This window comes from Heterodontus francisci, chromosome 5 (genome assembly GCF_036365525.1).
Source record: "Heterodontus francisci isolate sHetFra1 chromosome 5, sHetFra1.hap1, whole genome shotgun sequence".
NCBI lineage: Eukaryota > Metazoa > Chordata > Chondrichthyes > Heterodontiformes > Heterodontidae > Heterodontus > Heterodontus francisci.
In genome coordinates, this window is record NC_090375.1 from 68,228,633 (window position 1) to 68,252,618 (window position 23,986).

Sequence of the window (23,986 nt, forward strand, 5' to 3'; positions counted from 1 at the left end):
TGACTTCAGCTAACTTGCGCTAAGGGAAGATCAAAAAACAAATTCAGCCAAAGTTCTGCTCCCCTTTGCCATCCAGTGTGATTTGCTGGAGTACACATGTGCTGTAGGATGAGGACAATATCAACCTTCACTGTGATGCCCTCCAGGTTGAAAAGGCTGCCAGTATTCATCATCTAGGCTCAGATATGAAGAATGGTCACTTGAATGATGTGGAAGCTGCTGGCATCTATGGAACTATACTCTGTAAAAGTCTGTGGTGCTGATTTTCAAGTCTGCTGCACTAATTGGGCTGGTTTTAATCGTGCCATGGTGCTCCCGGCATTGAGGTGAAAAGGCGGGGGGAGCCCTGCCGCGGCCTTCTGGAGCACCCCCCACCAACTTGGTGTGATTCAATGGCTCTCAGGCACTTAAGTGGTTGCTGCCAGGATCCCCGTCCCTTTAAAGATCAGAGGACTGGCAGTGCAGTATCCTGGTGGCCACTGCTGGTATTACAGGAGGCCTGGGAGCAGACTCATCCCTGGAGCCCCAGACCAGAGGTAAGTGAGGCCTGTTTGCTGGGGCCAGTTCAGCAGGCCCCAGCGATGGCCGGAGGGGAAGGGGTTGGAAGAAAGATGGGCGAAGAGGGCAGGGGGCTTACTGGAGCTGCGGCCTTTGTCACTGCGGGCCCTCAGTGGGCTACAGATTGTCCACGGAGGAGGTCCCCCCACCCTAAGCATGCAGGGAGACCATCTTGTTTTACTGGGTGACCTCCCAGTGTGGCAAAGGTCTCCAGTAGTGGCGGCAAGAAGCCCTTAAGTGGCTATTAACCGGCCACTAAAGGGCCTCAATTGGCCTCTAGGCAGGAAGGCCATCTTCGGCCTTTTCCGCCCCTGACTTAACCATGGTGCAAAAGGAAGGTGAAGGGCCCTCTGCCCCTTGCCACAATTCTAGGGCCCCCGCCCCCCGCCCCCTCACTCCTAGCCCATCTCAAGTGGGCCCATTAAATTCCACCCATTGTGTGCACTTGATTTCTGCTAACAATGTATATAATGTGCATTTCTAGCAGGCGTTATACACAATGGGGGAAGTTCGTTTTCATATTTTAATGTTGAGATGGGACATCAGATAGACTTTCCCACTGATTTCTGGTCTTCATGCCAATCTGCACTCAACCATAAAACCTCTCATATACAAAACCTGTTACGGATTGTTAGGCAGGGTAGAAGGCATAACTTTCACTTTAAAGAATACTTTATAAGGGTTTCTAACTAGTTTTGTGAAATATTTCTTCTGGCCCACCAGGTTAGTAAAAAGGCTTAAACAGTAAATTGCTGACTGTGCTTCTGGCAGGGAGCCTCACCTGCAGAGAGCACATATCGGAGTTGGGCGTATTGGACATGATTTTATAGCCATTCGAATTTTATAGCACAGAAGGAGGCCTTTTGTCTAATTACATCTATGCCAGCTCTCTCAAATAGCTCCATTCCTCTGCCCTTTTGAAAATTGTTTTTCTGCATTTCCCTTCTAAAATTATGATGGATTTTGCTTCCTCCACTGTTTATGGTAGGGAATTCAATGTCCTAACAGCTCTCTAAATGGATAAAAACATGACTTCTGCTAGCCTCTCCCTTTGTTTTTCTGGTGCTGATCTTAAATTTATGCCCCGTTTATTTACATATCAAAACCCTCATAATTTTGAACATCCCTATTAGATCGCCTACTAATTTTTTTTTAAGGAAAAACGCTCCTGTTTCTCTCATCTGTCTTCGTAATAACTAAATGAGTGAGGCTTTTTTTATTTAGCGAGCATGTAAAAGGGAGAAGCAGCAAGTTTGGAGAAGGATAAGAAGATGCTCTCATGCAAGTGAGAGCAGTGAGAAAAAGTGGAAGTGAAAAGCTTTCTGGTGATGAGCAGTTGAACCTAGACTGCTATTTGTGACAGTTGTGAGGGCAAGAGCAGCAGGCCCAGCACATCAGTGCGAAAGATAAGGCTGAAGCATTTGCAACAATCTTCAGCCAGAAGTGCCGAGTTGATGATCCATCTTGGCCTCCTCCTGAAGTCCCCAGCATCACAGATGCCAGACTTCAGCCAATTTGATTCACCCCGCGTGATATCAAGAAACGACTGAAGGCACTGGATACTGCAAAGGCTATGGGCCCTGACAATATTCCGGCAATAGTACTGAAGACCTGTACTCCAGAACTTGCCGTGCCCCTAGCCAAGCTGTTCCAGTACAGCTACAACACTGGCATCTACCCGGCAATGTGGAAAATGGCCCAGATATGTCCTGTACACAAAAAGCAGGACAAGTCCAACCCAGCCAATTACCACCCCATCAGTCTTCTCTCGATCATCAGAAAAGTGATGGAAGGTGTCGTCGACAGTGCTATCAAGCCCCACTTGCTTAGCAATAACCAGCTCAGTGACACTCAGTTTGGGTTCCGCCAGGGCCACTCAGTTCCTGACCTCATTAAAGCCTTGCTTCAAACATGGACAAAAGAGCTGAACTCAAGAGGTGAGGTGAGAGTGACTGCCCTTGACATCAAGGCAGCATTTGACTGAGTATGGCATCAAGGAGCCCCATCAAAACTGGAGTCAATGGGAATCAGGGGGAAAATTCTCCGCTGGTTGTAGTCATACCTAGCGCAAAGGAAAATGGTTGTCATTGTTGGAGGTCAACCATCTCACCTTCAAGACATCACTGCAGGAGTTCCTCAGGGTAGTGTCCTCGGCTTAACCATCTTCAGCTTCTTCATCAATGACCTTCCATCAATCATAAGGTCAGAAGTGGGGATGTTCGCTGATGATTGCACAGTGTTCAGCACAATTCACAACTCCTCAGATACTGAAGCAGTCCATGTAGAATTGCAACAAGACCTGGACAATATCCAGGCTTGGGCTGATAAGTGGCAAGTAACATTCACATTACACAAGTGCCAGGCAATGACCGTCTCAAATAAGAGAGAATCTTACCATCTCCCCTTGACATTCAATGGCATCACAATCACTGAATCCCCCACTATTAACATTCTAGTGGTTACCATTGATCAGAAACTGAACTGGAGTAGCCATATAAATACCACAGGTTAGAGGCTAGGAATCCTGCAGTGAGTAACTCACTTTCTGTCTCCCCCATGCCTGTCCACCATCTACAAGGCACAAGTCAGGAGTGTGATGGAATACTCTCCACTTGCATGGATGGGTGCAGCTCTAGCAACTCTCAAAAGCTTGGCACCATCCAGGACAAAGCAGCCCGCTTGATTGGTACCCCATCCACAAACATTCACTCCCTCCAGACTGACGCACAGTGGCAGCAGTGTATACCATTTACAAGATGCACTGCAGCAATGTACCAAGGCTCCTTAGATAGCACCTTCCAAACCTGCGACCTCTACCAATTAGATGGACAAGGGCAGCAGTTGCATGGGAACACCACCACCTGCAAGTTCCCCTCCAAACCATACAGCCTCCTGACTTGGAACTATATTGCCATTCCTTCACTGTCGCTGGGTCAAAATCCTGGAACTCCCTTCCTAACAGTACAGTGGGTGTACCTACCACAAATGGACTGCAGCTCACCACCTCCTTCTCAAGGGCAAGTAGGGATGGGCATAAATGCTGGCCTCGCCAGCAACGCCCACATCCCCTGTATAAATAAAAAAAAACAGGCTTTTCAAGTCTGTAGCACGGCAGGGCGTTGAAGACATCAACAGTGCGGAGGGCGAAGACGACTACGGGAAGGGCTGATTAACATTATGCAGAGGTCCATAATGAAGCTCACCTGTTCCAAATGTACCACCAGAATAGCCATTGCTGGAGCTATAAGACTTGCTTTTCTCAGTGATGAGAGGTTGGAACTGGAGAGGGATGTGAACCTGCTGGCATCATTTGGGCAGCTGGGGTTGGCAGGGGAAGGCCTGGTGAATGCACATAGCCCAGCTGAGGGAGTTCAGATGGGAACAGGCTACTCTGACATTGGACAGAGCAATCATGATGAGCTTCAGCAGATGCAACCTTCTAGACAGCTGGAGGCCAGATGAGCCGACCGGGGAGTTACAAGGGGAAGAAAGTGCTACCAAGGACATCAGGTCTACTGCCCAAGAGTCAGCTCTCTGACTAGCTAATGGCAGAGTGCCAAAGCTGTATTAGCTGTGGCTATCCAGGCAGAGGGTCTTGGACATTTGTGCTGTTATCCACAATGACCTGAGGCCTTGCAGCCCCCATGGCAGTCCCTTACCTGCAGCCATCAAGGTTATCATCACCTTGAACTTCTATGCAACTGGGTCATTCCAGGGATCACCTGCGGATCTAGGTGGCATCTTCAGGTGATAGCTCATCATGCCATCAGACAGGTCTTGGATGCCATATTCACAAGGGCATCTACATTCACTTTGACACAGATGGGCCTGCGTAAGCACAGAGGGCATTGGGTTCAGCCTCCATTGCTGGATTCCGTCAGGTGCAGGCCATCAAGGCATCCAGTAACCGGCCAGTGAGATCCATCAACAGGAAGTGCTTCCACTCCCTCAACATCCAACTGGTCTGCGACCACAACAAGAGCTTCCTCTATGTGTGTGCTCACTTTCCTGGCAACTGCCACGACTCCTTCATCCTCCACCAGTCCAGGCTGCCTTGGATCTTCACTCCATCCCCTAAAGTCCATGGATGGATCCAAGGGGACAAAGAAAATCCCTTGAAGAGATGGCTACTGACATCTCTACAGAAGCCCTGGACAGAGGCACAGAGGCGATACAACCAATGCCACCTGCTCAGCAGGCCAATCATTGAGCAGGCCATCAGGTTTCTGAAGACGTGATTCTGCTACTTGGATTGGTCGGGTGGTGCTCTCCAATACCCTCCTGCAATGGTCTCTGTCATTGTGGTGGTATGCTGCATTCTGCATGAGGCATGGACCAAGAGGACAGTGAGGTCCTGGAAGAAGACAGCTCACTGGGGGAGGAGTAGGAAGTAATGAGAGGAGGCAGGGGGAGTAACACTGAACAGAGAAGTGCCCCTGCTGCATGACAAGGTGCCCCTGCTCTTGCCAGCCTCCGGGAAGAGGACCTCCCTCCTCTCCTTCATGGTCTCCAGCATTAGATCCATGTTGGCATACATGAAACGAGGGTCCTCCCAGGCCACATCTCAATTCCCTCTGGTGCAGTGGAAGACCTTGGCACAAACCACAGATCTCTTCCTCAAGACAACCAGCAGCCTTATTGATGGCGGTCATGGGGTGTCTACATGAGTCCCACAGTTCATCTGACCCACTTCCATTCCCAGCCCCTCTGGCTCTAAGTGGATAGGAAACCCATCTCCTTATCAATTAAGGGCTTACCCATTTGAAAATCTGAATCCGAATCAGTTTCCCAATGGAAGTGGGTTTTTGACCCAAAATCAGACCTGGCTCCGGTTGCCCGCCTCCATGACAAAAATCAAGCCCAATGTTTCTAAGGAACTTAGGAAACAGGAGTAGGAGTAGGCCATTTGGCGTCATCTCAGTCCTAAATGGCCTGCCCCTTATTCTGAGACTGTGTCCTCGTTCTCAACCCCCCAACCAGGGGAAACGTCCTTCCTTCACGAGCCAGTTAAGAATTTTGTATGTTTCAATGAGATCTGCTCTCATTCCTCTGAACTCGAGAGAATACAGGCCCAGCCTCCTCAATCTCTTCTCATAGGATAATCCCACCATCTCTGGAATTAGGCTGGTGAACCTTTGTTGCACCCAAGTATATCCTTCCTTAGGTAAGGAGACCAAAACTGTACACAATACTCCAGGTGCGGTCTCACACAAGGCTTTACACAATTGCAGCAAGACAACTTTATTCCTGTACTCAAATCCTCTTGCAATAAAGGCCAACATACCACGTGTCTTCCTAATTGCTTGCTGCACCTGCATCTTAACTTTCAGTGACTCATGGACAAGGACACCCAGGTCCCTTTGGACATCAATACTTCCCAATCTCTCACCATTTAAGAAATATTCTGCATTTCTGCTTTTCCTACCAAAGTGAATAACTTCACATTTTTCTACATTATATTCCATCTGCCATGTTCTTCTCTGCTCACAGCCTGTCTAAATCCCATTGAAGCTTCTTTGCATCCTCCTTACAACTCCCACTCCCACCTAGATTTGTGTCAGCAGCAAACTTGGAAATATTACATTTGGTCCTCACATCCAAATCATTGGTTCTGATGAAAGGTCACAGACCTGAAACGTTAACTTTGCTTCTCTCTCCACAGATGCTGCCACACCTGCTGAGTATTTCCAGCACTTTTTATTTTTATTCCAAATTATTGATACAGTTCTGATGAAAGGTTATTGACCTGAAACATTGGGTCAGATTTTTAAAGCCCACTGGGACGGGAGTGCGTGTGAGCGCATTTAAAGATTGCGTTCTTGGAGGTCAGCACTGGGTCCCTAGGCCTCCGGAATGTAAGCCATTTTTAAAGGGCCGCTGGGAATGAGAGAACAGCAACCCCACATGCCTCCAGTAAGTTGATTTTGAGCTCCTTGACGAGCTCATTAACAGGTTTGTCAGCAGTTTTCAATTTTTGAAGGAACCGTGGAGAATGCCATGGCTGGAACACGGCAAGGTATACAAGTTGTGAACATTGCGGGGGGCTCTGAGGGCTAATGGGAAGGGCTGATTAAGATAATGCAGAGGCACAAAATAAAGCCCAGCTGCTCCAAAAGTGCCACAGAGTGGCCACTGTTGCAGCTATAAGCCTTGCTTTTCTCAGTGGTGAGTGGCAAGAATCTAGAGAGGATGTGAAACCACTGGCAACACTTGGGCAGCTGGAGTTGGCAAGGGAAGCACTGGTGGATGCACAAAACCCAGCTGAAGGAGTTCAGATGAGAACAGGCTACTCTAACATTGGACAGAGCAACCATGATGAGTTGCAGCAGATGCAACCTCCTGGATAGCAGGAGGCTAGAGGAGCACAGTGGGGGGCTGCAAGGGGAAGAAGGTACTATCCAAGACTTTGGGTCCACCGCCCAAGAGTCATCTATCTGCAAATGACAGAGTGCCAGTGCCGGAGGAGTATACACCTATTCATGCAGAGGGTCTTAGACCAGTGTGCTCTGATCCACAATGACCTATGACATTGTGGACCCCATTGCAGTCCCTTACCTGCAGCCATCAAGGCCACTGTCAACGTGAACTTCTATGCAACTGGGCTGTTCCAGCGATCAGCTGCAGACCTAAGTGGCATCTTGGAATTAGCAGCTCATCACGCCATTAGGCAGGAAATGGATGCCATATTCAGGAGGATGGGGGGACTACAACCCCTTTGACACAAATGGGCCAGTGCAGGCATGGAGAGCTTTGGGCTTTTCCGCCATTGATGGATTCCCTCAGGTACAGGTGATCATCGATTGCACCCTCGTAGCCATCAAGACACCAAGAAACCAGCCTGTTAGATTCCTGAACAGAATGGACTCCCACTCATTAAATATTCAGATGGTCTATGACCACAGGAAGCAAATCTTGCAGGTCTATGCCCTGTTCCCGGGCAGCTGTCATGACTCCTTCATTTTGCGAGTGTCCCAGTAGCCGCAGTTCTTCAGACACACATCCAGTCTCTTTGGGTGGCTATTGGTGGATAAAGGTTATCTCCTAATGAAGTGCTTCCGGATGCCTGTTCGAAACCCTGATATGGATGGGGAGAGAGACTACAAACAGCCATCTCCTAACACGGATCTGCATTGAACAGACCATTGGCCTTTTGAAGATGTGTTTCCGTTGCCCTGACCAGTCGGGTGGTGCCCTCCAGTGCGAGCCAGCCAGAGTTTCCCGTATTGTGATCATCTGCTGTGCTGTGCACAATAAGACAATGGAAAGAGGCCTGGAGATGGATGAGGAGGAGCAGCTGGAATGCCACTCCACCTTGGAGGAGGACTGCGAGAAAGAGGAAGGAAGGGATCTCTCTAGAAGTGGCTGGTGCCTAGGCAGCAGAGGACGCCTGTCCATGTTGTCCAAGACATCAGGGTGAACTGTAGGCTGGCATGGCAGCAAGGGCCATACTGATTCAGCAGCGCTTCACCTGATCGCCCCCGAGCCCTTGCAGCTCATGACTCCATAACTTGCCTTCCAGCATACAGAGGTATTAAGGTATTTCACCACTATGACCCTTAACTGCAAGGTCGATTCTCTATCTACTGTTGTCCAACATCACAAAGCAGAGGCACATATTATTCTCAGGGCCCCGCCATCCATCCCACATTGTGACGTCCCCCTTTTGAGATGATACATCAATAACACACCTGTCAGAATAGTGAAATAAAGAAATTACATTTGTGAGGCAAACAAAATAACAGACAGATGGACAGAATAGCACCCAGGTGACCATTAAGTGAATTCAATGTTGTGGTGCCTTCCTCTCCCTAATGCTTCTACAAGGTGCTCACCCTGTGGAAGAGAATGAGGTGCAGGCAGTCTGCTCCCTACTCTCTTCCACCAGCTGAGATGCCCATGGCTTCTGTCCTCGTCTTGGAGGTGCCCATAAGGGCTCCTCCACAGGCTGCCGCGCCTGCGTAATGGCAGGTGCTGCCTCTGTCACAGGGCCCTGGCACACTGATGGCTTCTGAGTTGGAAAGGGCGAGGGGCCGAAGTGTGACGCCGGTGCCCCCTGTGGGATGGCCCCTTCAACTGCCACTAGGACTATCTCAGCACTTTCCTGGCGCCTATGGATACAGAAGCAGCCACCAACTGGGACGCAGCTGGCATCCACTCCAAGCACCTTTGCGCCCAGTGACACCCAGTGGTCAATGCTACAGAAAGTTTCACTCTTTCTTTGCATATCAGTGCACTGTTCCTGCACCCACTAAGAGTGGTGCTGCATTTGGCTTTCTAACAGGTTGCCCAAACTCTCAATGGAGAAGCTCACGTGATCGAATCTGAGAGTCATGACAGAGCACATGTGCTGTATGGACTCCTCCATTGCCTGTCCATGGCCCCTCAAGGCGTCAGGGAACTCCGACAAACAAGAATTTATCTGCCTCTGGTACTCGAGGAAGGCCCTCCTTGTCTGTGAGAACTGAGGTGCAGCATCTTTGCCCAGTGAAGCATCGTTGCATCTGTCCTCAGAGGAGGACTGCCCACAGCTGATTCTACCTCACCGATCTCCTCCTGCTCACACGTAAACATAAACACAGAAAATAGGAGCAGGAGTAGGCCATACGGCCCTTCGGGCCTGCTGCGCCATTCAAAAAAGATCATGGCTGATTGTCTAATTCTGTACCTTGTTCCTGCTTTTTCCCCATATCTCTTGATTCCTTTGGCATTAAGAAATATATCTATCTCCTTCTTGAATATAGTTAATGATTTGACCTCCACTACCTTCTGCGGTAGAGAATTTCACAGGTTCACCACCCTCTGAATGAAGAAATTTCTCCTCATCTCGCTTCTAAATGGCATACCCCATATCCTGAGACTGTGACCCCTGGTTCTGGACTCCCCCACCATCAGGAACATCCTCCCTGCATCTAGCCTATCTCGTCCTGTTAGCATTTTATAGGTTTCTATGAGATCACCGCTCATTCTTCTAAACTCTAATGAATATAGGCCAAGTCAACCCAATCTCTCTTCATACGTCAATCCTGCCATCCCAGCCTAGTAATTCTTCTTTGCACTCCCTCCATGGCAAGAACATCTTTTCTCAGATAATGAGGATCTTCCAGTGCTCCACTTTCTATGCCAATCTGTGGCTCAACCAAGATGAGTGTGGCTGTGCTGGCACAAGGTGCCAAGTTATGACGTGATGGTGCAGGTTCTGTTGACTTCGCCTGCCTGTCGAGGGTGTTGGCGCCAGTGTGGCAGGTACACTTTGGTGCTGCGTTGCAACTGGCCCTGTGGGAGACACAAGAAAATGGTAACGTGAACTGGCCCTACTCAACAAATGCCCCAGCACAACAATCCCCTCAGATGACAGCGTTCTAAGATCCATAGCTTGCACTGGGCAGGAGTCTCCTCCATGCCCTTCAGCTCAAGAATGAGCTATCCAATGACCCTGTTGCTCGTGGCCGCCTGTCTCGCAATCTCTCACCAAGTGCCTCAGTGGCACCCTGGCGATCTCCAGTGCCGCCTTCTCCACTGCTAACAGCGTGTAGAGCTGGACCACTCATCCTCCCATTCTGGCCATCTCCCGCATATTATGGGCTCTCTCCTCCTGCAGGATGAGCAGAGAAAGATTCATGAGTAGGCAGTCCTCCCTCATCTCTTCCAACATGACATACACGTGGGCTGATGCTCCCATCAGTGATATTCCCATGTGAATGTTGTCCCATATTTGAGGGTGACTATGTCTCAGTGTTGTGACCGTTCACTTACTCTGATAATGTTTGGGAAATCTATGGACATTCTGTAAGATCAGCTCGAGTGCTTTCTGGGGCTTACAGATTGGTGCCCAATGAACTGGGTGCCGCTGGCCACTCATCTTACTAGACTGCAAGAGGGCATTGAACCTTTTTCTGCAATGGGTCCAGGTCCTCCTTGTGGGAACCCAGCTGCTAACCTCTGTGGTGATCTCCATCCATGGCGTCTTGGTCTCACTGGGCAGATTTCTCCTTCTTGAGGCCAGGAAGAACAGCTCTCTCCTCTCTGATACTGCATCAATTAGTGCCTCCAGAGAGGCATCAGAGAAACAGGGGGCCACCCGGGGACGCATGCCCAGGCCCAAAGAGGCCCTCTGATCTCCCTGGTGCTCAATTAATGAAGGCAAAGACAATCCCAGTCATGGTTGCCGCTTGCGTTTTATGATTGCCCTCAGTGACCTGTTCCCATCTCCAGGATGCTTCGTGCCAGACTCGTACCCAGGCCAATTAACTACTTTCCATTTAAAAATAGCACTGTGTCAACATGAGGTCAGGACCCGGAAATGTTCCGGGCATCGGTTTCCCAACTCCATAATGAAAATCCAGCCCATTGACTCTGTTTCTCTCTCCACAGATGCTGTCTGACCTGCTATTTCCTGCATTTTCTGTTTTTATTTATGATATCCAGCATCTGCAGTATTTTAGCTTTTGTATGCATCAAATTTACAACTGTTGTGTGCCTTTGGGTATCCATGGTCACTGGATCTCAACCCAGCTTATCTTATCCAGAAACTGAAGGAAATGATGGAAAGTGTTACCAATGGGTCCACGTTACAGTTTGGTCATATATAGTTTTCTCTGATAGTACTGGAATAGGCCTGCAGTTCAATGTCTGCATTTGTATCAGAAACTGGCCGGAATTTCAGGGCCCTTCAGTCAAGAGGCTGTACAAAAAGTGGCCGGTCCCCCAATTCCACTAATCTTTCTTTTAGGGTGCCCAGGTATTGAGATGCCCTCTCCCTGGAATTCTCGCCGCAGCAAGAAGCCCTCTGATTGGGCCAACAGCTCTTCGGGGCAGGCACCGTCTTAATTGACTGGCAGCCCAGGTGACAGTCTCTTAATTGGCTGGCACTGGCAAAATGCCTACCGACGTCCCGCCACCTGCCAAGGTGGGGTTGGCTCCCGCTTTCGGCTCTGGTGGCAGGACCTCCGCCGCCTCCACAAATTCTAGCCCTGTGTGACTGAATCGCATGGAATATAAAGAAATAAAGTACTTGCATTTATATAGTAGCTTTATACTGGATGATCATAAGAACTTCACAGCCAATTAAATACTTTTGAAATTTGATCACTGTTTTAGTGTAGGGAAACACAGTAACCACTTTTTGTACAGCATTGTCTCTCAAAAAGCAAAAAGACAAATGACCAGATAATCTGTTTTGGTGATGCTCCTTAAGGAACAAATGTCTTTAAAGTTCCCATTATCCTTTATCAGCAGCCTTTTAACAACTGGTGACACAGGGAATCTGGCTCAGCCATTTTGCCCATTAGCTGCTGATGCCTCGCCCAAAATGGTACAGAATTTGGCACTTTTATTTGTATAAGTGCTATTTCTGCTCCATCCACTGAGTCAATGCAAGGGCCTGAAAATTAAAACAGGTGTATTCAGAAAGGAAGAGAAAATGTAGGGGACAGGGGAAAGAAGAAAAATGTCTACATGTTTAGTAACAACCACACTTAAATATAAATGAGTTGTCTGAAAGTGTACAATGAAATCTGCTAATCATAAAAGTGCTGATCATAAATAATAGGTGGTAATCACAGAATCATAGAATGGTTACAGCTCAGAAAGAGGCCATTCAGCCCATAATGTCTGTGCTGGCTCCCTACAAGAGCAACTCACCTAGTCTCACTCCCCTGCCTTTTCTCGGTAGCCCTGCAATTTTTTTCGCTTTAGATAATTAGCCAATTCTCTTTTGAAAGTCACAAATGAATCTGCCTTCAATGTACTTTCAGGCAGTGCATTCCAAATACTAACCACACGCTGTGTAAAAAAGTCTTTCCTCATATCACCTGCTTCTTTTGTCAATCACCTTAAAACTCTGGCTCTCAATCCTTCTGCCAATGGGAAGAGTTTCTCTCTATCTGGTCTGTCCAAACTCCTCATGATTTTGAACACCTCTACTAAATCTCCTCAAAATCTTCTCTTCACCAAGGAGAACAACCCCACCTTCTCCAGTCTATTCAATAACTGAAGTTCCTCATTCCTGGAACGATTCTCGTGAATCTTTTCTGCACCCTTTCTAATGCTTTCGCATCCTTCCTAAAGTGTGGTGCCCAGAACTAGACACAATACTCCAGTTGCAGCCGAATCAGAGTTTAATACAGTTCAGCCAAATTTCTTTGTTTATGTACTCTATGCCCCTATTTATAAAGCTCAGGATTCCATATGCTTTATTAATTGCTCTCTCAACCTGCCCTGCCACATTCAATGATTTGTGCATATATACCCCCCAGGTCCCTCTGCTCCGGCACTCTGAACTGTACCCTTTATTGTATATTGTCTCTCCTGGTTCTTGCTACCAAAATGAATCACTTCACATTTCTCTGCAATAAATTTCATCAGTCACTTGTCCGCCCATTCCACCAGCCTGTCTAAGTCCTCTTGAAGTTCATCACAATCCTCCTCATCGTTCACAATACTTCCAAGTTTTGTGTTATCCGCAAACTTTGAAATTTTGCCCTGTATGCCAATATATATCAAGTAAAGCAGTGGTCCAAACACCGACCCCTGGGAACACAACTATGTACCTTCCTCCAGTCCAAAAACAACCGTTCACCACTTCTCTGTTTCTGTCACTCAGCCAACTTCATATCCATGTTGCTATTGTCCCTTTTATTCCATCAGCATTAACTTTGCTGACAAGCCGGTTATGTGGCACTTTATCAAATGCCTTTTGGAAGTCCATGTACACATCAACTGCAGGACCTCATCAACCCTCTCTGTTATCTCATCAAAAAACTCAAGCAACTTAGCAAATTTTTATTCTTGTCTGTGTAACATTGGAAAAAAGAACTATGAAGTTGTATCTGACCAGTCCCAAACACTAATACTGGTCCAATCAGCAATCCCTCCATAGAGTCACAGAGTCATACAGCATAGAAACAGGCCCTTCGGCCGACCGCGTCCATGCCGACCAATGCCTATCTATACTAATCCCACCTGCCTGCATTAATTCCATATCCCTCTATGCCTTGCTCATTCAAGTACCTGTCCAGATGCCTCTTAAATGTTGCTACTGTTCCTGCCTCCACCACCTCCTCTGGCAGCTCATTCCAGATACCCACTATTCTTTGTGTGAAAAATGTACCCCTTTGATTACCTTTAAACCTCCTCCCTCTCACCTTAAATCTATGCCCTCTAGTTTTAGTCACCCTTACCAAGGGAAAAAGACTCTGGCTATCTACCCTATCTATGCCTCTCATAATTTTATATACTTCTAACATGTCCCCTCTCAGCCTCTTTCGCTCCAGGGAAAACAGACCCAGCCTATCCAATCTCTCTTTATAACTCAAGCCCTCCAAACCAGGCAACATCCTTGTGAATCTTTTCTGCACCCTCTCTAGCTTAATCACATCTTTCCTGTAGTGCGGCGACCAGAATTGCACACAGTACTCCAAGTGCGGCCTAACCAACGTTATGTACAACTGTAACACGATGTCCCAACTCTTGTACTCAATGCCTCAGCCGATGAAAGCAAGCATGCCATATGTCTTCTTCACCACCCTGTCTACCTGTGTTGCCACTTTCAGGGAACTAAGTACTTGCACCCCAAAGTCTCTCTGCTCAACAACACTCCCCAGGACCCTGCCATTCACTGTATATGTCCTGCCCTGGTTTAACTTCCCAAAATGCATCACTTTGCACTTGTCTGCATTAAATTCCATTTGCCAATCCCTTGCCCACTTTCCCAGTTGATCTATATCCTGTTGTAATCTTAGACAACCTTCTTCACTGTTCATTATACCACCAATTTTGGTGTCATCTGCAAACTTACTAATCATGCCCCCTACATTCACATCCAAGTCATTAATATATATGACAAACAACAGAGGGCGCAGCACCGATCCCTGCGGACATCACTGGTCATCGGCCTCAAATCTGAAAAACAACCCTCCACTACCACCCTCTGCCTCCTATCACCAAGCCAATTTTGTATCCAATTGGCTAGCTCACCCTGGATCCCATGTGTTCGAACCTTCCGGACCAGCCTACCATGCGGGACTTTGTCAAAGGCCTTGCTAAAGTCCATGCAGACAACGTCCACCGCCCTGCCCTCATCAATCCTCTTGGTCACCTCCTCAAAAAACTCAATCAAATTCGTGAGACATGATTTCCCACGCACAAAGCCATGCTGAATATCCCTAATCAGACCTTGCCTTTCCAAGTGCATATAAATCCTGTCTCTCAGAATCCCTTCCAATAACTTTCCCACCACTGATGTAAGGCCTGTAGTTCCCTGGCTTATCCCTGCTGCCCTTCTTACATAAAGGCACAACATTAGCTATCCTCCATTCTTCCGATACCTCACCCGTGGCTAACGATGATACAAAAATCTCTGCCAGGGCCCCAGCAATCTCTTCCCTTGCTTCCTATAGCATCTAGGATACACCTGGTCAGGCCCTGGGGATTTATCCACTTTAATGTGCTTGAAAATCTCCAACACCTTCTCCTTTGTAATGTTGATATGCTCCAGGATATCGCTGTTCCCTCCCTTGAACTCATTAGCTTCCATGACCTTCTCCATGGTAAATAGAGACGAGAAGTATTCATTTAAGACCTCGCCTATTTCCCGTGGCTCCAGACATAGATTACCACACTGATCCTTAAGGGGATCTACTCTCGCCCTAGCTACCCTTTTACTCTTAATATACTTATAGAATCTTTTAGGATTATCCTTTATCTTGTCTGCCAGGGAAATCTTATGGCCCTTTTTTTCCCTCCTAATTTCCTTCTCAAGTGTACTCCTACATCCCTTATACTCCTCGAGGGACTCGCTTGATCCCAGCTGCCTATATCTGACATATGCCTCCTTCTTTGTCCTGACCAGACCCTCAATATCCCTCGTCAACCAAGGTTCCCTAATCTTGCCAGCCTTACCCTTCAATCTGGCAAGAACATGCTGGCCACTTTTAAAAGCCTCCCACTTGCCAGACGTCCCTTTACCTGGAAACAGCCTCTCCCATTCAACTTTTGAGAGCTCCTGTCTGATGCCATCGAAATCAGCCTTCCCCCAATTTAGGACTTCAATTTGAGGACCAGTCCTATCCTTTTCCATAACTATCTTGAAGCTAATAGAGTTATGGTCACTGGTCCCAAAGTGCTCCCCCACGGACACATCAACCACCTGCCCAGCCTCATTTCTTAAGAGGAGGTTGAGTGTAGCCCCTTCTCCAGTAGGGCCATCCATAAACTGCTTCAGAACATATCCACATACTGCTTCCAATATGTATTCAACCATGTACTTTCACTGTCTCACCGGGCTCCCTATTTTAGACAGTATTACCATTTGCATGAAGGGGGTAATCTATATTGTCTGTGTGCCTTCCCCCTTCTAAGTTTGTGCCTTTGTCCCCAGCTTCTTGGGTTTGTAGCAATCGCAAACATATTGGATTCAATTTATCTACTCCTTTAAGAATCTTGAATACTTCTTTTCTTCATCCTATTAGATGTTAAACTTACTTCCAAGAAGAAAAGAACAGCAATAATTTGAAAAATAGGATTAATTTTTCTGATAGTCTGAATGTTATTCCATTCATTTGCTACAAAATATGTCCTCCAGATGCTCACAGGAGCTGGGGCAGTCTTTATATCACCACCACCTATAAACAATGAACAAACAGTTTTAATGGATATAAACATTTTAGAACAACTGCAAATATTAAAAATCCAAAACGAAAACAGAAAATGCTGAAAATACACTGTAGGATCATCAATATCTGTTAAAAGAAAAGACAGGTTACTGTTTCAGGTGTAAGCCTTTGTCAAACCAAGCTCAGTTGCAGTATCTCATCATGTATGTGGGCCCTCTGCAGCACTATGGTCTGAACATGGATTTTAGGAACTTCTGGCTTTAGCTACACTCCCCATTTTCTTTACAGCAGGCAGTACATGGAGAAGTACGGATCTTGTTAATGCCTGTGGAAGGAGATGTGGAATGACAATCTGGGTATAGATTTTTTGCCAGAACACATTTCTGATGGAGCAGTGAAGGAAATGTTGGTCTGTTTTTATCCCCTATTTTTAAGACAGGCAGGCATAAGTAGTTTTTCTAGCATTTTCTGTTTTCATTTAGGCCTCCAATTTATTTTTTGCCTTCAATTCCCTCATTTTTTCCATATTTGGCCTGCTTTTTACCTTTTCAACATCTGATCAATTCAAACATTTTTGATGTTTTAATATATTTTCATTGTGATGCAAAGATAACAAAGAACAAAGAACAGTACAGCACAGGAACAGGCCATTCGGCCCTCCAAGCCTGCGCCGATCTTGATGCCTGCCGGAACTTAAACCTTCTGCACTTCCGGGGCCCATATCCCTCTATTCCCTTCCTATTCATATATTTGTCAAGATGTCTCTTAAACGTCGCTATCGTATCTGCTTCCACCACCTCCCCTGGCAGCAAGTTCCAGGCACTCACCACCCTCTGTGTAAAAAACTTGCCTCGCACATCCCCTCTAAACTTTGCCCCTCGCACCTTAAACCTATGTCCCCTAGTAACTGACTCTTCCACCCTGGGAAAAAGCTTCTGACTATCCACTCTGTCCATGCCGCTCACAACTTTGTAAACCTCTATCATGTCGCCCCTCCACCTCCGTCGTTCCAGTGAAAACAATCCGAGTTTATCCAACTTCTCCTCATAGCTAATGCCCTCCAGACCAGGCAACATCCTGGTAAACCTCCTCTGTACCCTCTCCAAAGCCTCCACGTCCTTCTGGTAGTGTGGCGACCAGAATAGCACGCAATATTCTAAGTGTGGCCTAACTAAGGTTCTGTACAGCTGCAACATGACTTGCCAATTTTTATACTCTATGCCGATATCTATACTATATCTATAACAGATAACATAACCTTTCATATTATTCAATAGTTTCCTTCCTTCCTATAAAGTAATTGTAAGTCATTTAACCTATTAACTACCTGGTTGTCATCTTTTATCTTACTCCCCTCTTATTTTCCAACTCTCTTAAAATGCTTGCTCATATTTCAGTTTTTAGCTCTGGTGCAGGATTAGACACAAAATCTGAACTAGGCTTTTCTCTTTAGAGGCTGAACTTGTTCCATAGGATAGACAGAGACTCATACTAGAAGAATATAATGCAAAGCCTCCAGCTGAGTGTGACTTATGTTGCTGAGTTAATTACAGAAAATTATGCTGCTTAAGTATCGTTACATTTTGATCTTGTAACTGTGTAAATAGCACTATTGTAGGTTAATTGGCTTCTGTAACACAGGTCCTGCTTCTCTGACAAACGCCAGCCAATTAACTACTTTCCTGTTTCGTCAGTGCCAAAGTCACTCCACACCCAGATCCAGAGATAAAGAAAAAAAATAATTAATGGAACTCATCCTGGGTATTGGGTATGAAAGCTGTCACAAACTCACAATGCAGCTCGCAACAGCTTGGTACTTTGTTCAGCCTGCCAGAAAGCCTGCATTCAATGTCAACAAGCACGACGGAGTTCAACACCAACTTGGCACAGGGTTTTGTACAGAGTTTGGAGCATGGAAGTGGTAGCCAACATCTTTTGCACATTTGTGGACCCAACCATGATGCAGTCTCTGATGGCCATTGCTGCAGTCTCCAACCTCTGAATGCTGCAATGGAAGTTTAAGACTGTGCTTATGACCTTGCTGTTGTACAATGTCAGCTTACTGCCATGCAAGCTCACACTGCTGCCATCATGGCTGTAGATTACACTGTGCAAAGGCACTTGCAGGGTGTCACAGCAGTCCAGTAATCTGTCCTCCAACAGATAACTAGGCTAGCTGAGGCTCTGCCCCAGGGGAATGGCAGTGACTCCATGGAGCACAAACTTGCTGTCTCTTTCAGGATGCTAGCATTCGTCTTCCTACCCCTGCCACTCCCCAGTGTCATTGCTTTTAGTCGTCAGCCAGCCATCACAGACTGCAATGCTAACACGGCAGTTCACAGCCTGGCCTTATAGGTCCAGAGCCGCTCGAGCTCATCCTGAAAGGCAATCTGCAGTCTCCTCCAGTGAAAGTCAGCAGCCTTCCACGGTGCAATCACTGCGGTAGCACTACGTAGGAGCACAAGGACAGGCAAAAGCACATAGCAGACAGGTACTAAGGGACAACACAAATGTGATTAGTTGACCTTTGTGTGCAATATAGCAGGATTTAATTTATAAATTTGGTTTGGAATGTTTATTTTGTGGTGGCTTTTATTTTTGCATTGTGGCCAAGCAGTGACAGAGAGAAGATAACAGGCTGAATCTTCTGTGCCCGCTGCCATGAAAAAAGCGGTGGCCGCCCGTGCCGGCTGCATGTCATGGAGCTGCCGCAATCTTACGTGCGTTGGCTCATTTGAATGGCTGGGGCGGGCTGTCTCCCCCACCGATGACGTGGAGGGGACAAGCTGTCCGCCCCAGCCAATAGTGTCAGCTGCCTGTGCGCAGGAGTGATGCCATTTTTAAAGGGCTTTGAGCACTTCTGCTAAGTTTAAAGATTTAAAGGCATAGTTTTTTAAAAAAAATTAAATACATTAATTTTGCCCCTCTCCCACCCCCCCAATAACCATCAAATTAATTACTTGCCCTCTCCCCCCAAAACACTTACCTTGTCAACCGGACCTTCCCCTCCATTCCAAAGTGCATAAACTTTGACCTAAAACACTTCCCACCATCCCCTACACCAATGATATAACTTTGACCCCCGTTCTCCCACCCTCCCGCACTGAGAAATTTACCTCCTCTCCCCTCCCCACCAGTGTGGCGCCTCGTTTCCCTGGACCGGGATCCGAAGGCACGGGGGTGCCGGCCAGCACCACGGAGATTACACCGGGACAGACGGCGGTATTGTAAGTATAATTAATTCATTATTTTCAATTAATTTATATATTTAAATAGCGGTCCCTCTGTCAATCGGTTGGCGGGGGGCCGCCACGAGGACTCGCCGTCGCCAGTAATATCAGGCCAGGCTCTCCTGGTGTCAGGGTGCATGGCAGCCCTCTCCCGGAGGCATTTTCAGGCCACCCCTACCACAGACCCTGACGCCTGGGGGAGAACTAAACCCAGCCCAAGGTGTGGGACAGTTATTGAATAGGGAATTGGGGTTGCCGTCACTGGTATTGCACTTGGATGAATTCTTCACGGACAGCCCAGGCAGAAAAGGGCTATGTAGGTTGCCTCTTTCCTTCATATTTGTCCACTTCCTCTTCCCTCTCGTGCTCCTGCTCCTCAGCTGCTCACCGTACAGCTGGTGGCAAGGGCTCTGCCCTCAGGATGACGAGGATTTGCTGCATGCAACAGACCACCACAAATCTTCACGTTCACTCTGTCGAGTACTACAGGGCTCTTCCAAGATGGTCAAGGCCACGGAAGCATTGTTTTAGCATGTCAATGGTCTGCTATTTCACATTTTATGTGGCAGCATGGTTTTCATTGTGTACATGCCACACGTGTGTGTGGCTTGTGCACTGCAGTCATCAGCCATGTCATCAGCAGATAGTTCCACTAGCCACCCTTTGGTTTGCCTTCGTGGCTCAGCCTGCACAGTGGACTGTCATAGAATGAAGGCATCATGGCTGCTGCCAAGATATCAAGCCATAGCTTGCATGAGTTGCTTCCTTTGGTCACACACCCTATGGACGTTGAGGAATGGAATATGTTCTGGTACATGGTAGAATTGGCATGTGGCACCCATAAAACAATATACGTGCAGTTAATGGCACCCTGCACCACAGATAAGCAGCTCTAAGTCCAGCTCAACAGAGTACTACTTTGACAGAGTACTTAACTTGGGGAATTTTGTTTGGAATCTTTATTCAGCATGCAGCATCTGTGGAGGAAGAATCAGAGTTCACGTTTAAGGTCTGAGAAATTCGCTTTCCAACTGCCAAGCGTGTTTAAAACTAGTGCAGTAGACCACACCATCCTGACTTAGAACTATATCGCCATTCCTTCATTGTCTCTGGGTTAAAATCTTGGCGCTCCCTTCCTAACAGCACTGTGGGTGTACCTACACCACATGGACTGCAGCAGCTCACCACCACCTTCTCAAGGGAAATTAGGGATGGGCAACAAATGCTGGTCTAGCCATCATGCCCACATCCCATGAAAGAATAGAAAAAAACAATGACTATAATTGTATTAGGAACATAGGAATATTTGAACATAGGAAATAGGAGCAGGAGTAGGCCATTCAGCCCATCGAGCCTGCTCCATCATTCAATTAGATCATAGCTAATCATCTACCTCAACGCCACTTTCCCGCATTATCCCAATATCCCTTGATGTCATTAGTATCCAGATAGCTATCGATTTCTGTCTTGAACATGCTCAATGATTGAGTATCCACAGCCCTCTGGTGTAGAGAATTCCAAAGATTCACCACCCTCTGAGTGAAGAAATTCCTCCTCATCTCAGACATAAATGGCCTCTTATTCTCAGACTATGTCCCCAGATTCTAGACTCAACAGCCAGGGGAAACATCCTATCCACATCCATCCTGTCACGTCCTGTAAGAATTTTGTAAGTTTCAATGAGAACACCTCCCCTTCTTTGAAACTCTGGAGAATGCAGCCCCAGTTTCCTCAATATCTCTTCATAAGACAATCCTGCCAACCCAGGTGAACCTCCGTTGCACTCCCTCTATGGCAAGTATAACCTTCCTTAGTTGAGGAGACCAAAACTATACACAATACTCCAGGTGCGATCTCACCAAGGCTCTATACAATTGAAGCAATACATTTTTACTCCTGTATTCAAAATCCCTTGCGATGAAGGCCAACATACCATTTGCCTTCCTAATTGCTTGCTGCACGTGCATGCTAGCTTTTAGTGACTCATGAACATGAACATCCAGGTCCCTTTGGACATGAACGCTTCCCATACTCTCACCATTTAAGAAATATTCTGTCTTTCTGTTTTTTTCTACCGAAGTGGATAACTTCACACTTATTCACATTATATTCCAACTGCCATGTTTTTGCCGATTCACTTAGCCTGTCCAAGTCCCCTTGAAGCCTCCTTGCATCCTCCTCACAACTTACATTCCCACCTCATTCTGTGTCATTAGCAAATTTGGAAATATTACATTTGATCCCTACATCCAAATCATTTATATAGATTGTAAACAGCTGTGGCCCAAGCACTGATCCTTGCGGTACCCCACTAGTAGCAGCCTGCCATCCTGAGAGTGATCCATTTATTCCTACTCTCTATTTTCTGTCTGTTAATGAATTTTCAATCCATACCAGTATATTACCCCCAATCCCATGTGCTCTAACTTTGTTTACTAACCTCCTGTGTGAAACCTTATCAAAAGCCTTCTGAAGATCCAAATGCACCACATCCACTGGTTCTCTTTTATGCTACAAGTAACGTCCTCAAAAAACTCCAACAGGTTTGTCAAGCACGATTTCCCTTTCATAAATCCATGTTGACTCTGCCCAATCATATCATTATTTTCTAATTATCTAGTTATCGCATCCTTTATAATAGATTCTAACATTTTCCCTATTACTGACGTCAAACCAAAAGGTCTGTAGTTCCCCTTTTTCTCTCTCCCTCCTTTCTTAAATAGTGGGGTTACATTTCCTACTTTCCAGTCTGCAGGAACCTTTCCAGAATCTATAGAATTTTGAAAGATAACCACCAATGCATCCACTATCTCTATAGCCACCTCCTTCAACACTCTGGAATGTAGCTCATCTGGTCCAGGGGATTTATCAACCTTCAATCCAGTTAATTTTTTGAGTACTACCTCTTTATTAATACTAATTTGTTTCAGTTCCTCATTTTCACAAGTCACTTGATTCCCTGGTATTTCTAGGAGATTTTCAGTATCTTCCTCCTTGAAGTTAGACACAAAGTAATTGTTTAGTTTCTCCACCATTTCCCTATTCTCCATTATAAATTCTCCTGTCTCCACCTGTAATGGACCCACATTTGTTCTTGCTAATCTTTTCCTTTTCACATACCTAAAGAAGATTTTACAGTCTGCCTTTATGTTTCTCACTAGCTTACATTCATACTCTCTTTTCCCTTTATTTATCAGTTTCTTAGTCATCCTTTGCTGGATTCTAAATTGCTCCCAGTCCTTGGGTTTACCACTTTTTCTGGCAGCCTTATAAGCCAATTCCTTTGATCTAATGCAATCTTTAACGTCTTTTGTTAGCCACAGTTGATTCATCTTTCCTGTTGTTTTTTGTGTCTTAGAGGAATGTATATTTGTTGTAGACCATATAATACTTTAAATACTAGTCATTGCCTGTCTACTGTCAAATATTTTAGTGCACTTAGTATCAGACCTATCTTTTGTATGCTGTGATTTCTGCCCCATCCAGAACTGGTCCAGCTCTCTTGTGAAGGTATTCAGTGAATCCACACTCACTGCACAAGCTGGCAACTTGTTCCATAGATCTGCAATCCTTTGAAAAAAGAACCTAACAATCTCTAACCTAATTCTAACTTGTGAAATTTATAGGCCAATCTCTTAATCTCGCTAACCTATCCATATATACACAGTCTCATCCATTTATTACTTTAAACACCTCAATCAAATCCCTCCAGAGTATACATTTCTCTAAAGTAACAGACCAAGCCTTTAAACTATCAGGGTAACTGAAGTGTTTTAAACTGGGTAAATTCTCAGTTCCCTCACCTGAGCCTTTTCTGAAGCCTTTATGACATCCACAACGTGAAGCGACCAAAACCAGATACAGTATTCTAAGTGAGGCTTAACCAAGGTCTTATAAAAGGCCATTATGTCGCTTTTTGTTTTATTTTGAATCACCCTAGCAAATAAATATTCTATTTGCGCTGGCTGCATGGCTCAGTCCATGAAGAGAATCATGTACTATAACACTGAGTTTTGTACTTTTTAAGGTATAAGTGTACTTCACATTGGCCCTGCCCACATGCCTATCTCTACATTTATCTTAATGCCATTTGCCAAAAGCAAGCCCATTCCCCCATCACATCAAGATTTGCTTGTAGTAGTTTAGTTTTATCCACTATTCTAATACTCACACAGATTGTCATATCATCCACAAACTTATACACTGTACCTCCAACACCAGCATCTAGGGGATTAATGAAAATCGTAAAAGCAGAAGTCACAACAACGATCTCTAACTACTGGTAATTGGCCTCCAAGCAGATCCACAACCATTAGTAACCACTTTCTGCCTACAGGAATGCAGCTAATCCTTAGTCCAATCTAACGTCTTCCCATGAATTCCTAATATCCTATCTTTATCGCAACCCGCATTTTAAGGCTACAGAGTACTTTCTAAATGGTTTTCTTAAAATTCAAGTAAACAATGCTACCGTTATTCAACAAATTAGTAACATCTTCAAAAAATTTAATCATATCAGTAAACTACTCTGGCCTAGAAATTTGAGTGAGCCTGAAAAGGGGCAGCGTTCATGATTCACACTCCTGT

General features: G+C 46.1%; 1 protein-coding gene across 1 annotated transcript in view; it reads right to left on the reverse strand.

The window, feature by feature from the left end:
* Positions 1-23,986, reverse strand: part of LOC137370259 (uncharacterized) — a 323,712-nt gene that overhangs the window by 85,972 nt on the left and 213,754 nt on the right. Inside the window, exon 35 of the mRNA XM_068032638.1 lies at positions 16,039-16,178. Coding sequence (XP_067888739.1) covers positions 16,039-16,178 — 140 coding nt within the window. The remainder of the gene's footprint in view (positions 1-16,038; positions 16,179-23,986) is intronic.